Source organism: Carassius gibelio, chromosome A11 (genome assembly GCF_023724105.1).
Source record: "Carassius gibelio isolate Cgi1373 ecotype wild population from Czech Republic chromosome A11, carGib1.2-hapl.c, whole genome shotgun sequence".
NCBI classification, from domain to species: domain Eukaryota; kingdom Metazoa; phylum Chordata; class Actinopteri; order Cypriniformes; family Cyprinidae; genus Carassius; species Carassius gibelio.
This window is the reverse complement of record NC_068381.1, coordinates 4,425,176-4,439,156: the sequence shown is the minus strand read 5'-3', so window position 1 is coordinate 4,439,156 and position 13,981 is coordinate 4,425,176. Positions and strand designations below refer to the sequence as shown.

General features: G+C 36.5%; 1 protein-coding gene across 2 annotated transcripts; it reads left to right on the top strand.

Moving 5' to 3' along the window:
• Positions 1 to 260: 260 nt before the first annotated feature.
• On the top strand, positions 261 to 13,435 carry LOC128022081 (cell division control protein 42 homolog). 2 transcript variants are annotated; one of them, XM_052609315.1, is made up of 6 exons: positions 261 to 391; positions 4,983 to 5,125; positions 5,313 to 5,385; positions 6,483 to 6,592; positions 6,985 to 7,182; positions 9,832 to 10,671. In XM_052609315.1, the coding sequence occupies exons 2-6, from the start codon at positions 5,021 to 5,023 to the stop codon at positions 9,919 to 9,921; spliced, it is 576 nt and encodes a 191-aa protein (XP_052465275.1). In that variant the 5' UTR covers positions 261 to 391; positions 4,983 to 5,020; the 3' UTR covers positions 9,922 to 10,671. The 2 variants fall into 2 exon arrangements, with proteins under 2 accessions (XP_052465275.1, XP_052465274.1); XM_052609314.1 differs by lacking the exon at positions 9,832 to 10,671 and adding an exon at positions 12,094 to 13,435 and having other exon boundaries at positions 262 to 391.
• Positions 13,436 to 13,981: the final 546 nt, after the last annotated feature.

Genomic DNA, 13,981 nt, shown 5'->3' with positions numbered 1-13,981 from the left:
ATTATGTGTAAAACATAACAACAAAACAAAAACAAAAATGAATTAACTCGTAAAAGGCAAATTACTTGATTTCTTCCCCGTTTATGGACAAAAATCAAATTTCCTCTTTTCTTCCTCCTTTTGAAATAAGCCTATTAATTGGATCTTAAATCAAATAACTCAAATAGAACCATCCACAAAAATGGTTGACTATGCATATCAAAGTGAATTTATAAACTGTTGCACATATTCTGTTAGCTTTGCATTTAGCAGAAATCTTTTTAATGTCTTTGGTTGTAGTGAAGTGTGCTGGAGTGACGCAGCGCGCGGCTCGCCCCTGCTCTTCAGTTCTGGAAACCCCGCGCGCGGACCTGCCAACGCCCGGCGCAGAGACACAAACAGAAAGGATACGGTGAGTGCCAATGACGCTCAAAATGTTATCAACATTTTTCTTTCTATAACCAATATCCGCTCTCGACTTGGTGCGTTGTCGAATTATGAATATGTACGGTATGAGTATATGTATTTTAAATAGCCATTTAACGAATTTAACGTGTTAAATGGCACCGGAGGCCAGTTAGCACAGGCGGCTAACGCTAGCTGAGGCTGAGGAGAACCGATCATATTTTAACCTCAGGCTCTTTAAAAATTATTATCATGCTACTGTATTACATGTGTAAGGTTTATTTTAATATAATAGTTGATTTATGCATGTATTAAACATAAAGCCATTTCTGGCTTTCAATCTGTCATCCATTGCAGTCGAGATAACGTTTACTGTCATACATTATTTAGATTTTCATATTAGCGTATTCATTGTAGCTCATGTGGATTCAGTGCTGATTGAATTATAAATGGATTGCGCAGTGCATGTTTGCTTTTAAAATTGTTTAAAACAGTGTTTTCGGTGGGCTTCAGTGGTACAGCATCATTGGAAACTGAGAAGGCGCTGTATTTATTTATAATTATGTGGCATTGATTCTGAGTTTGTGTTTGTTTAGCGTGGACGACACTGTCAGGATTGTTATTGATCTCAACATTTTATTGACACACACATATGCAATAATCAGATAGGGTCATGTTATAGCACTAATTTCATACGTTTTGAGTGGTTCTGTTCTGTCTCTCTACCACATGCAGACTAGAGAGCCCTCAGTATTACTGCTATTTACATCCATGTTGCTGTTTTAGATTTCTCCCTGTAGGCTAAATGATGTTAAATCTTAAAGCATTACTGCCTCTAAGTCTCAGATGAATTTGTTTGGTAGAGGAGGAGGACACATCATTTTTTTTTTTTTACTTGCATCATTATGTATTTGCAACAAGTTCTCTTTCACTTCTGGTCATTTAGGAAATGCTTTTCCTGCCACAGATGAATTGTTAAACTATCACAGGAAGAAGGCAGGGCTTGCACAAGAAGAATGGACAAATCCTGCTAGAACTAATCTGTATTTATATAATCTTTTACTAATATTCTTACTGTACTGATTCATTAATGTTCTGTTGATAAATAGCGCCATTTGGTGGCTCTCTAAAGGAGAGCGACTGACATCGGCTTAATCTATTTGATTTGTTGGGTGGATCATTACTTATGTTTTTACACAACAGTCATTTGTTTTCGAGTAAGAAATGTGTAGCTAAATAATTAGACAGGTTGACAAAACTGATTGGCTTACATTTGCATTATTAATGTTTGCTAATAACAAAATATTTATAGTAAATTGCTATTATTCACATATTACTTCTGTGTTTTATCAGGCTGTTAATGCATAATGTAAACATGTAATTTGAGCTCATCATCCATCACGTCTATGGAAACACATTTCCACCAAAAAAAAAGTTAATTCTGACTTTTTAATCTCAAAATTCTATCTTTTTCTTGAAATGAGAAGAAATCATAACTGTGTGAAAAAAGTCAGAATTGCAAGATATAAAGTCAGAGTTTACATTTTGAAGTTCTGTGTTCATATCTGAATTGCGAGTAACAAAGTTTGAATTGTGGTGGAAAGAGACTAGCCTAAATGTCGAAGTAATTTAAGGAAATGTTTTAGTGTGCAATTGTGTATTGATCTATTTAATAATAGAAAAAAAAACAATACTGGACATTAAAATCTATATAACCATGGTGCTTTCAACTATTTTATGTGTGGATCATCATAATATAAATAGCTTTAAATGCATAGTCAAATTATTTGAAATATTTCTATCCCAATAATCAGGGTGGATTTGGGGAAAATCAAGAATTAGAGGTGAGGCTGAGTAAAGGATAGGCTTGTCCAAATGTACCCTGGTTTTAAAGATCATGGATTTAGTGTCTAGGTTTGCACATAAATCTGGATTATATTACTTTTCTCAGTCTAGTGCTTGAACTGAACTGAATTTGGGCTTTAATACAGTTATTTCCAGTATAAAACTTGCCACTCAAGTTCCGTCCTCATGGCCATGTGCCGATCTGATTGCTCATGCTGTTAGCGGTATTGTGAAATAAATTGATGCATGTCATACAGTTTTGAGCATGTGAGTTTTGTAGATTAATCCTTTTCTGAGGAATTACGATTCTGATAAGAATTTCTGTTAAGACATGTGACGGCACCCACCAGATCCCTGTACTTTTGTTTGTGGGTTTTCCATTGATGCAAGAATGAGGTCAGGCCTTGCATCTGCAGATTTCTGTCTGCAAGGGGAAGGAAACAGCCGGGATGGGCTTCCATCTCCTTGTCCTGACCATCTGTGAGCTTGAAGGCTCAGCGCTTACTGCTGCATAGCTCTGCAGAGGCTTAGCTGCTGCTCAGCCGCGACCCAAACAGCAGGAAGCTGGTTCTCTTTCCTCTCTTCCCCTCCACACACCAGAGGAAAGGGATATTGCAGTATTGTTCTTTTCTGCTCCCGTGTGTCCTCTCCACACGCTTGGGGTCTGTGTTGTGTGGATAGTGATTTGGCATACTGATCCGCTGTGAGAGATGTGCTAAAACCAGTGACGTTATGCTTGAGTTTAAAGCTGCAGTGACCCACAATCAGACCAGGGGAGGGACTGTCAGAGAGAAGGAAGTGTCGATTAGGGCTGTCACGATGTTCGATTTTTCATATCACGGTTATTGTGGTCATAAGAATTCACGATATTGATATATCGTAATCTCTATAAAAAACTTGGGGGGAAAGAGATATCAGTCAAATTATTTTTTTCTTTGTTTATTGCGTTTTTCTTTTTCACCCAACGAATATAAGGATACTAATAAATGCAGGGCACAAGACTCTGGCTTTCTCCAACTTCTTTGAAGCCCCTATGAAATAACAAGAAAGAAAATACTGTCAAGTTTAACAGTATGATGAATAAATATTAATTGTAACTTTTTACAATAACATTAATGTATTAAATAACATGAATGAACAATACATTTATTACACAATTTATTAATCTTTGTTAATAAAATGGCACTGCAACAAACTTAACATTTTACAAGTTTAATGCAGCAATGTGGTTGCTCAGTTTTTCAAGATCACTTTTAATCATGTAATGGTAAATAGATTTGAACAAAGAAATAGTTTTACTACGCACAGGCTGCATTATTTAACATTGTATGTTAAAATACAAATTGACTTTTAAATGTAAAGAAATAATTTTGTGTAAGGATTTTTAGAATTATTTTTTTTTAATTGCCAAATCTATAGTCTCAGTTTTTAGTAAAGCAATCATTTGTAACACATTCATTATTTCATGATTTTCACAGTATGACCATTGAAAGAAAGGAAACAACATCTTAATATTTTTGTATTTTAGGTGTACTTCTGATTATCTAACATTTTAAACACACACTGGTTGTCATTATGTGTGTGTGTGTGTGTGTGTGTGTGTGTATAAATTAAATAACTGCTCCCCACATCTCCCCAAGCACTGTCTTGCTTAAAATGTTTGACCTATTGCCTGAGTAAAGAATGATTTAGTAATTGATGCACCTAGTAGTCTGCAATCAGAACACAATAGAAGACAAACCCTGTTAATCTTAAGTATGTGCAATTTTCAGTCTAGTAGTGTACACTTGGCTTAAATCTGATAAGTTTTAGGGTTCAGTTGTTTTCATCAGCTGTGGGTAGGTGGGTAATAGAAAAGCCATAATGCATTTAAGCTATATGCATTAAAGTTTCAATCATTGCAGAAACCATTCTGTTGATGTATTTAATAGAAGTATTATGACTAAACTCATAATTGTCGATTATTCCATTATGACAATTAAACAGACAAAATTTCAAATTACAGTAACATTTTACAGTACAATTTATATTATTAGGGCTCCAGAATAGCATTTGAGAGCAGTGGCACCAGCACCTGATTCTGTAGCACTGAACATGTAATAATATTAAAAAGTTTTGTCTTATAGAATTGCACATTAGAACAGGAGCTTGAGTTGGGATGCACATTTATTTTCATTAATAAAAACAGTACCATTGTGAAATCTGTAACAGCATCATCTTTCATACATTTGTGGGTCATAACCAAAAGTACAGCACCTTATTACCTTGGTTAAAAAGCCTAACTAAATGGTTTCTGTGGTGTTTGTATTGAAAAACAGAAACCTAAAGACATTCAAATACAAATCCACATCAACTGATAGAATAATTGACAAAATAATGTAATAATAATATATATGTATGTATGTATGTATTTATAATTATAAATATTGCAATCAGGAATGATCCCATTTCCTTATTTAGTCTTTTTGCTTTCCCTCTATATATATATATATATATATATATATATATGTTATAGAATTCAGTAAAATTAGATAAAATTCTGTGTTTCTAGATATATTTTAATAGATGTCTTCCTTCAGTGTTTGTCCTTTGCACTATTGCTCTGCACACGTGATAGTAGTGGACATAGACAGGAGAGGAGTTGTGTAATACACGTGCTTTACACCTTCTCAACTTGAGACTGACACACTGGTAGTAAGCCAGCTGTTTCTGAATAAAGTGTCTCATGCGAACACTATTATCTTTCATTGCAGATCTTGAATGAGAACAGTGGTTTCATAAAAGCACAGCTATGCAGACGATCAAGTGCGTCGTTGTTGGTGATGGTGCAGTCGGTAAAACCTGTCTATTAATCTCCTATACAACGAATAAATTCCCCTCCGAATATGTACCAACGGTAAGTAGCATCTTCCGCTTCCTTTCATGTTTACTTACGTTATTGTTATAAGTCTCATGTCTTGACCTGTCATGTTTCTGACTTTTGTAGCTGGATTTCAGTGGCTCTAATTCTTTTATTGTATGAAAACAAACAATGTTTCCTGAATGTACAAAGAACGCCTTTTTTTTTTTTGCTTTGCTTACAGGTCTTTGATAACTATGCAGTTACGGTTATGATTGGTGGAGAGCCATACACCCTTGGGCTGTTTGACACTGCAGGTACAGTAGAAATTACCTATAGCTTATTAATTAACATTCATCATCATTAAGCTGTAATAAAAACTGTTCTGTAGGAAATTCTCTGGCTTTTAGGGTGTCTGTTTGAGAGGGTGGAGCTCATAGGCTGAAGGGGGGAAAAAAAAATAATGATTATCAGTAGCTGCATTTACATGGACCCTACTAATCCGATCATAGCAGTACAATCAGAATAAAAAAAGTTACTTGTAAACACGTAAATCAGACAAAAATTTAGATGGGATTGTAAGGTGGGGTTTATTCCTTTTGTAATCAGAGTGAGAACATGTAAACACTTGATCGTATTGAAAGCCTAAACTGAAAAGTACTGCGCATGCGCAGTGACGTAGAAAAAGCGCAATTACGTATGACGCGTGGAACGAGCTGTTCTTCCTGGCAAAAGGAAGTGTCATAAGTCGCCCGTCATTATAAAACTCCCCTTTCACTTAGCGTCTGTGAAGTGGAGCAGTACAACATTTCACCAGAGTCCTTGTTTAAGACTCTCGTCAATAAACGACTGGTTTTGGGTGCTGGCAGTGGCGCTTTTAATCTGTTTTTTATTGTATTACATTTTTTTAAGTAAGCAGCATAGAAAAGTTCATGTGCTGGTCGTCGCATAATTAGAACCCAAAGTAGATAAATATCACGTGTGCTTTTTTAAAACTGTATGCGACAGCAGCGGGAAACTGTATCATCATGCAGTGTGTGTGTCAAAAGAGTAAATCCTATCAGAAGCATGTGATATATAATGCACATATCAACCCGATCATTTTATTTAGCGTTCATGTAAACACTATGATTGGATTCATCAGTCAGAATGAATTAATTCCCGATGGAAGCAAAAAGTGTCCATGTAAACACACCTATTGTTATAGAAATGAGACCTCAGGAGCTTTGGAGAATTCCTCACATTCCTGTGGAGGGTGGTTGAGCTTGAAGGAGGATTGTGGGACCAGAGTCTTTTGCTGTGCATGTGTTCAAATGCACCATCGACCGCATGACTGAATTAAGTTTGTTGGCTGCTCAGGATCACACATGCATTCTTGGTTGAAATTTTTCCTTTAATTTCCAACTCTTTGCAGGTCAGGAAGATTACGATAGATTACGACCCCTGAGCTACCCTCAGACAGATGTCTTCTTAGTCTGTTTCTCAGTTGTTTCACCCTCTTCGTTTGAAAATGTCAAAGAAAAGGTGAGCTTGAATAATTAAAACCAGCCATGACATGCATCTTGTTGGTTGCACTACTCTATTTTTGGTGTGCAGTGCTGTCTGTCTCTGTCTGTCTGTTCAAAATGATCGCCTGAAGAGTTTCCCACAAGATTTAGTGAAACTATTGGGCGTGGACCTTGGTCCTTATAGAGGGATCCAGGGACACACGAAAGTTAAATGCATTAATCTGGGGCATTTTCAGAGTTCAAAATTATCTGTGTCCAAATCAGACAGAAAAGTATTTGCATTGACTCATACCTTGAACCTCTTTTTAGTTGTGGTAGTGTGTCAGTCTATATTACATTTACAACTTTAATTTCTACCTATTACACAAGTTAATTGGACAAAATTATCCTTTGGCATTTGTCCTACAGTGGGTACCTGAAATCACCCACCACTGTCCAAAGACCCCCTTCCTGCTCGTGGGGACACAAATTGATCTGAGAGATGATCCTTCAACCATTGAGAAGCTTGCTAAGAACAAACAGAAACCCATCACTCCGGAGACAGCAGAGAAGCTAGCCCGCGATCTGAAGGCTGTCAAATACGTGGAGTGCTCCGCTCTGACGCAGGTAAGTGAGGTCTTACACACGGTGCACAATTGTAATCATTTGTCCATGAACTTATATAATTTACATTACCAACAGAAACTGCCTCTTTAGTTGGTCATTTAACATGCTAAATTATTCTTAGCGAGATTGTGTGTTCTCTTAGATTTCAACATTTAATTTTTTTTTATATGCTTCTCAGTGGTTAGAAGTGTCCTGATGATACAGTGTTAAGATTTGACATTTGATTTTTGAAATGAAGTCTTCCAGGTGTGTTTTTATTTAATTTTACTACATGTACGATGTACCTTAAAGTTCCCCTATTATGCCTTTTAGAAATTACCCATATTACCTTTCATACAGTGTGTCATGTATGTGAAGATACAATATCTGCAATGTTTTGAAGCTGACAGTGCCTGATTGTGCACAAAGTTATTGTCTATCAAAAAGGAGTGGGCTCTCAGTCGCCAAAAGGAGTGGGCTCTCAGTCGCCTAAACGAGTCGTCAGGAATTCAAATATTATTCTGTTATGGCTGTAGGTCACGAAGTAACACATTTGTATAATGTTCGCCCACATTTTACGTCGCCAACTTGGTTAACATGTCGAGAAGACACTGTATCCTATGCTGTGAGACTATATTTGTTTTAACACGTCTTGTAATTACTACAAACTTGTTAACACTTGACACTTATCACTAAGTAATGTCCTGCTCCAGTCATACTTGCGAATCAGTCTCTTTATGTACATCATTTGCGAACGGCTTTTAATCACTTAATTAGAAGCACCAGAAATTAAAATGTGTCCCATCAGGTAATAAGAAGTTGTACACACACTTGTGGTCTTCATCCTCACTTGAACACTTGGGCCAAATACAGGAAATACGTCATATAAGTAGTCAAGTGATCAAGTTCAAAGACTGCAAGTGTGGGTATTTGGACAAGGCATCAGTCTTTCTAAAATCCACCTTTCTGTGAGCCTGCTCTGCTCTTATTGGTCTGTTGTGGTACTGAGCCATCTTTCAATAATAGTTGTTAGTGAATCCCTAGTTGAACTCCCCAATTGTTTTTTTGTTTGTTTTGTTTTTACTCCCAAAGATTAAAGAAGCAGTCGTCAGTAAAATGATGTGTTTGTGGGCGGTGTCAAGTTGTTCGCTGCTGTCCAACGTAGAACATAGGTGGAAATTATGCAAATGTGTTTCCCAGTGATGTGTAGCCTTTTTTTCAAATTACTAATGACTCGTTTAGGCTGTAGAGAGTCAATTCTTTATTTTGCTTTTTCAGATTTACAGCTTTGCTGATCATTTACATTCACATACAGCTACATTACACACTGCATGAAAGGCAATATTGGAAATGAAAATAGGGGCACTTTAACAAGAAAGTGGAAGCTTTATAGCATTTGGTCAGAGGCTCAGAGACATTGGTGACTTGTCTTAATATTTGTTTTTGCAAAATGTTGAGGATTAACATTTGGTTTGGTTTGTGATCAGATGTTTGGTTGATCTGTCATTGACCAGATGTTCTCTGCCTATTGATGCTTGCGAATTAGAATATAATTTGATATGACACTGCATAGGGGATTTATATCTAATGGTGTTATTGGGATGATAAAGACAACATAAAATAACACACAAAGTATTGATTAGAAAAAAGTATTATGCTTTGAGTCTTTCAGAGTAAGACCAAGAATATACATTACATTAGTTATTATGATTTATTTTTTTGTTTGGCACTTTTGTTTTGCTTTTTAGGAAATAAATATACACTGTTATCGGACAACTGGTATAACTGTTCATAAATATCTGCATTAGGGCTGCACGATATTGGGGAAAAAATGACATTGCGATATTTTATTTTTCTGCGATATATATTGCGATATGAAATCTAATCTAATTTTTTCTTACAAACAAAAATGGGGTGAGCATACTTACATTCTCATTTTAAATGATTTAAAATGATCTCTCACGCGCTCTGTCTCTCTCGCACACGCTCTCTCTCTTTCTCTATCACGCTCTCTCTCGCGCGCTCTCTCTCTCTGTCTCTCTCTCGCGGGTGCGCGCTCTCTCTCTCTCTCACGCGCGCTCTTTCTCTATGCCCTGTTAAACTTGCATGTGTTTTTCAGTCCTGTCAATGATAAACTTTCACTCTATGATGGTAAAATGTGCAATTAATCCGCGAATCACATTCGTCAAGGGCCGAGGACCAGCTGGCACATACAGTTAATGAATAACGGATCAACTACGACAGCCTACATCGCACGTCCTGCGATGTGACTATTGTGGATTCGTACATCGCGATATCGATGCTTAAACGACACATCGTGCAGCCCTAATCTGCATGCATTTGAAAAAGACAGTGGTTTGAGTTTAAGCAATGGAGATGGCATCCTAATTTTTTATTTTTAGTACACCACACTAATGTATCCATTTTCCTAATTTGTTAGTGTCATCTGTAGGCCTGCATGGCATCTGCACCTGTAGAATTACTGCTTACCTATGTGTCTTTGTGCGACGAGCTCTCCTTCAAGCAGCTTCTCTTCCTCACTAGCTGCTGTATTCTGTTGAAATGTGCTAGTTCCTCTCTTTATATCTTACCTCTTCTCTCTCTATCATGTTTTCTGTAACTGCTAACATTGGTGCTTTATTCTGTTTCCCTTCCCTTCTGTGTTCATAGCGAGGTCTGAAGAATGTATTTGATGAAGCTATCCTAGCTGCCCTCGAACCTCCTGAAACACAGCGAAAACGGAAGTGCTGTATATTTTAAACCGTCTCTCTTTCTAATGCCCAACTCTTCCCCAGATGTTTGCTGCTTCCTTTAGTTACCTCTTGCTCCAAAGAAGTGACAAATTTCCCAATCTCTTAAGTGACATCATATGTATCTTCTTTCACCAATACTAAAAGATTTTCTTTTGTATTTTATTTTTTTCCCAAGTTTTTTGTTGTTGTTGGAGACTGCTAGCTTTAGTCTCCGCTCCTGGGAGTGACATTTGTCTCCTTTCTACAGATTTCTTTTATTACTGTTGTTATTTCCACTTTGAGTTTGAAAATAAAATGTGGAAGTTTACAACGAAGGTTTGCATATATATATATATATATATATATATATATATATATATATATATATATATATATATATATATATATATATATATATATATATATATATATATATAATATTTGCTTTAATTACTGATGTTGCTTTAGACATTAAAGTTCATAGTCTTTTTCATTGTTTAAGTCTTAAACTTTAAGAGCAGACAAAGGTAAGAGTTCAGTACTTTGCTGCTCAGTTTTTTTTGCATTTCTAAGAATCATTATTCCTTATGTCAGTGTATTTATTTTGTACTGCAACAATTGTATCATATAAAGTTAATTCTAAACGTATTAACATATGGCTACAGTTTGCAGTTTGGTGCCATTCTTATCCATATGACGTCTTGAGAGTTTACATGGCTTAATATAATCCTGTGAAATGATTTGTGCCATTAATAAAGGACAGCTGCAATTGCCATTACTTAATGCGTCTCTCTCGTCAATTATGCATTAATGTGGTTTAAACGGGAAATGTGTTTTTAAACCAGAGTTGGGTTTTTTAAATGGCCTGGCCCTAGGTCAACTTTGATGCCAACACTAACACAACACTATTCTACATTACCCACATTGTCTTTTTGCACAAAGCACAATCCACATCTACCTTCCACCAGTTGTTTGTGAATAAATCCTTCTCACTATGGCTCGCACAGTGGGTCTTTGTACTCTTTTGAGACATGCTAACAGTGCTGAACTGGACAATAACTTCTCAGACTATTCTTCTGAGGACGATTTTCTCAAACAATGTCATACTTGTTGTTTCCAAGCACCAAGCAGTTCCTCCTCTGCTCTAATCTGTGTATGTGTGTGCAGAAAAGTGTATTGTGCTTGTTCTCCCTTGCTTTAGCTGTCGCCTGATGTGTTTTGTCAACAAACAAAAATAATCTCAAAGTCTCAAGAAAATGTCATTCTTGCTCATTTCACCCAGATGAGGGCAGTCTTGTAGAACTTCCACACTGCAGGTCGCATTCTCCCCCAGATCATTTGTCCCAGTGTATGTTTTCTTTCACCCAGAGGCTGAGTGTCTGTTTGACCAGACCTTCGCCTCACCAACCCTTCGGTCTCTGAGCCTGTGTTTGCTTGCACTTCCACTTTCTTTTTTGACGCCTGGTTTTGTGTCAGAATGACTACACAGCATGGCTGATTCAGTTGACTTAAATAGGAGAGAACGTATAGAGAAGTTTACAATATATAAAATTGGCCAATCATCTGAAATATTTATTTTTAGCTCTTAAGTGGGGCCACATGTAATATGTGACCACAGAACTTTAGCAGAATTGGTCATTAATAAAATATGACATTCCACATGGATTGTTCACCCAAAAATGGAAATTGTCATCATTTACTCACCCTGATTCCAAACCAGTTTTATTTTTCTTCAGAACACTGAAGATATTTTGAATAGTGTTGATAACCAAACAATTGCATTTACTTCCATTATATGGACACAAAATAAAATTAAAGTAAATGGAATGGAAACTGGTTCCAAGCATTTTTCAGCATGTCTTCCAAGATTTCCAGGTATCTTCTAGTTTTTTGGTTTTTCAGATTTTCTTTTAAAATAAACAAAACATTTACAAATTCAATTCACATTGTGTGTGGGCCTAGTTATTTGCTTGGTTCCACTGTAAATATTACTTTGTGTTAAGAGCATTTCCTACACATTTAAATTTAGTTTAAGTTTTTTATCCTTTATTTCTACAATGCTGTTCTTATATTTTGCATTTTCAAATGTCCTGTGTCAGAAATTTTATTCCCAACCCACCCATTGATTTTTTTTCTTTTCTTTTGTCTGTGTGTTGACCCGTGTTGAGTGTCCATCATCTCCCTTGCTTTGTGTTCACAGAAAGGCCTAAAGAACGTATTTGATGAGGCGATTTTGGCAGCCCTGGAGCCCCCAGAGCCCAAGAAGAAGCGTAAATGTGTGCTGCTATGAGCGCCCTCTTTCCCATCTCTCCCCCTCCCTTCTTTACTCTGCTAAGGCTGGTCCACAGCTGTACACTCTAAAAAGCAATGTGTAAAAGTGTGTTTCTAAATTTGCTCTGCAATAAAGATATAAAGAGTACCCACCATACACATGCACATAAACACACAACCCACATGCCCATTAATATAAAAACCTTAGAGGGCCTTTTCTATTCTTGATTCCAGGGATCTTGCTTCTGTACTTCATGGTGAGATTTATTAGAGATACTGCCTTGGTTTGCCAGTCGTATTTTGACATTTAAGTGGGTTAATGTAAGATCATACAGTAATAATGCTGCACGGGCACTCTCAGTCGCTAAAGTCTTTAGTAGGTAGGTTCAGGTTGTATTTCTTACCATCAGGCTCTGCAAACATTATGTTGTTCAAAATGGCAACCAAATCACTCTGACCTGATCTGAAACGTCACCAGCCCAAGAAAAAAAACGAATTAGCATATTTGGAGATGTGTTCACGAGTCTGCCGGAATCCCTCTCCCACGCTCAAGCAACATCACCTGAAGTGCTTAGAAATAGCTCCTTATTTTTTTGCCAATATTCCCATTTGATAGGCATTCAAGACAGTAGTCCTGTAAATGCTTCAGTTGTTTTCAGTGTATAATTTTGGCTTCTCATGAAAAGAATTGGTCTATCTCAAGCAGGGAACTTTCTAACAGTGTTAGCAGAACAAGTGGCGTGTTCTAATGCGTTGCTAGGGACCATGGAAGCGTTTTCCCAGAACTTGTGATGCATGTAGGTAAGCCTCCAGGTTCCTTTGGATAGGTTAACATTAATAATAATAATGTAAGCTGACAAAAGTTGTTGTAGGCTCCAGTTGTTTTTATTTTTTTGTGATTATTGAATTTTTTTTTTAATCTTAATTTTGTTTTCCTCAAAGGTTCATTTCACTCCTCTTGTGTAGGGGCTGGGTCCCAGCAATTCTTTGATCCGCTTGTGTTTTTAAGGAAGAAAGCAACCTTTGAATGTTTGTGTCAGTGCAAGATATCCTCTCTCAGAACTATGAACCAAGTTTAATAGTTTAACACAGGCGGATCAGAGTTTGTTCGATTTCCAGTCTTTTTTTCCCCTCCCAAGTTTGTTTGTTTTAATTTTGTTTTGGTGTAAACCAAATGCTCTGTATGAAGTCTCTCCTTTGTACTGTATATGCATTCTTTTGAGAGAAAAAAAATATATGTGTATATTAAACTCATACCTTAATTGCCTTTATCATGTTCCAGTTCTTTTTCTTAAGGTGCTGCATGCATTGTAAAATGAACACTGCCCTTTACCTAAGGAAACATCTCTCTCCTAAAGTGCCTGTGTATTTAATATTATTTATTTATTTATTTATTTTTAAATTGATGGGCACATTTCTTGATGAATTTTCCTTTTTCCCCCAGTTTTTAGAATCAGGACTTTAGTTGGTCAGTGTGATCGTTTCTGCCAGCAGGGTATGCTCTATGACCAGATAGGTAAAGGAAAGCCTCTTTATCAGTTATCTGTAGCAGTGGAGGTTTACTGAGTATTTTTCAGTCTTTGTATTTGAAAATGCAAGCACACAGGAATAGGGCATTAGAATTTTTTTTTTTTTTTTTTCATACTACGAGTGGAATGCATATTAGTTATTTATCAGATGCTTTTGTCTAAAGCATCTTTTAAATGTCAATTCCTAATTTAGGTCCATTGAAATTTGCATCATAACAGCGGCATTATAGCAGGAAAGAAGTAATTTGAACTGAATAGTACTCTCCCATTTCAGTATTTTCTTTTTTT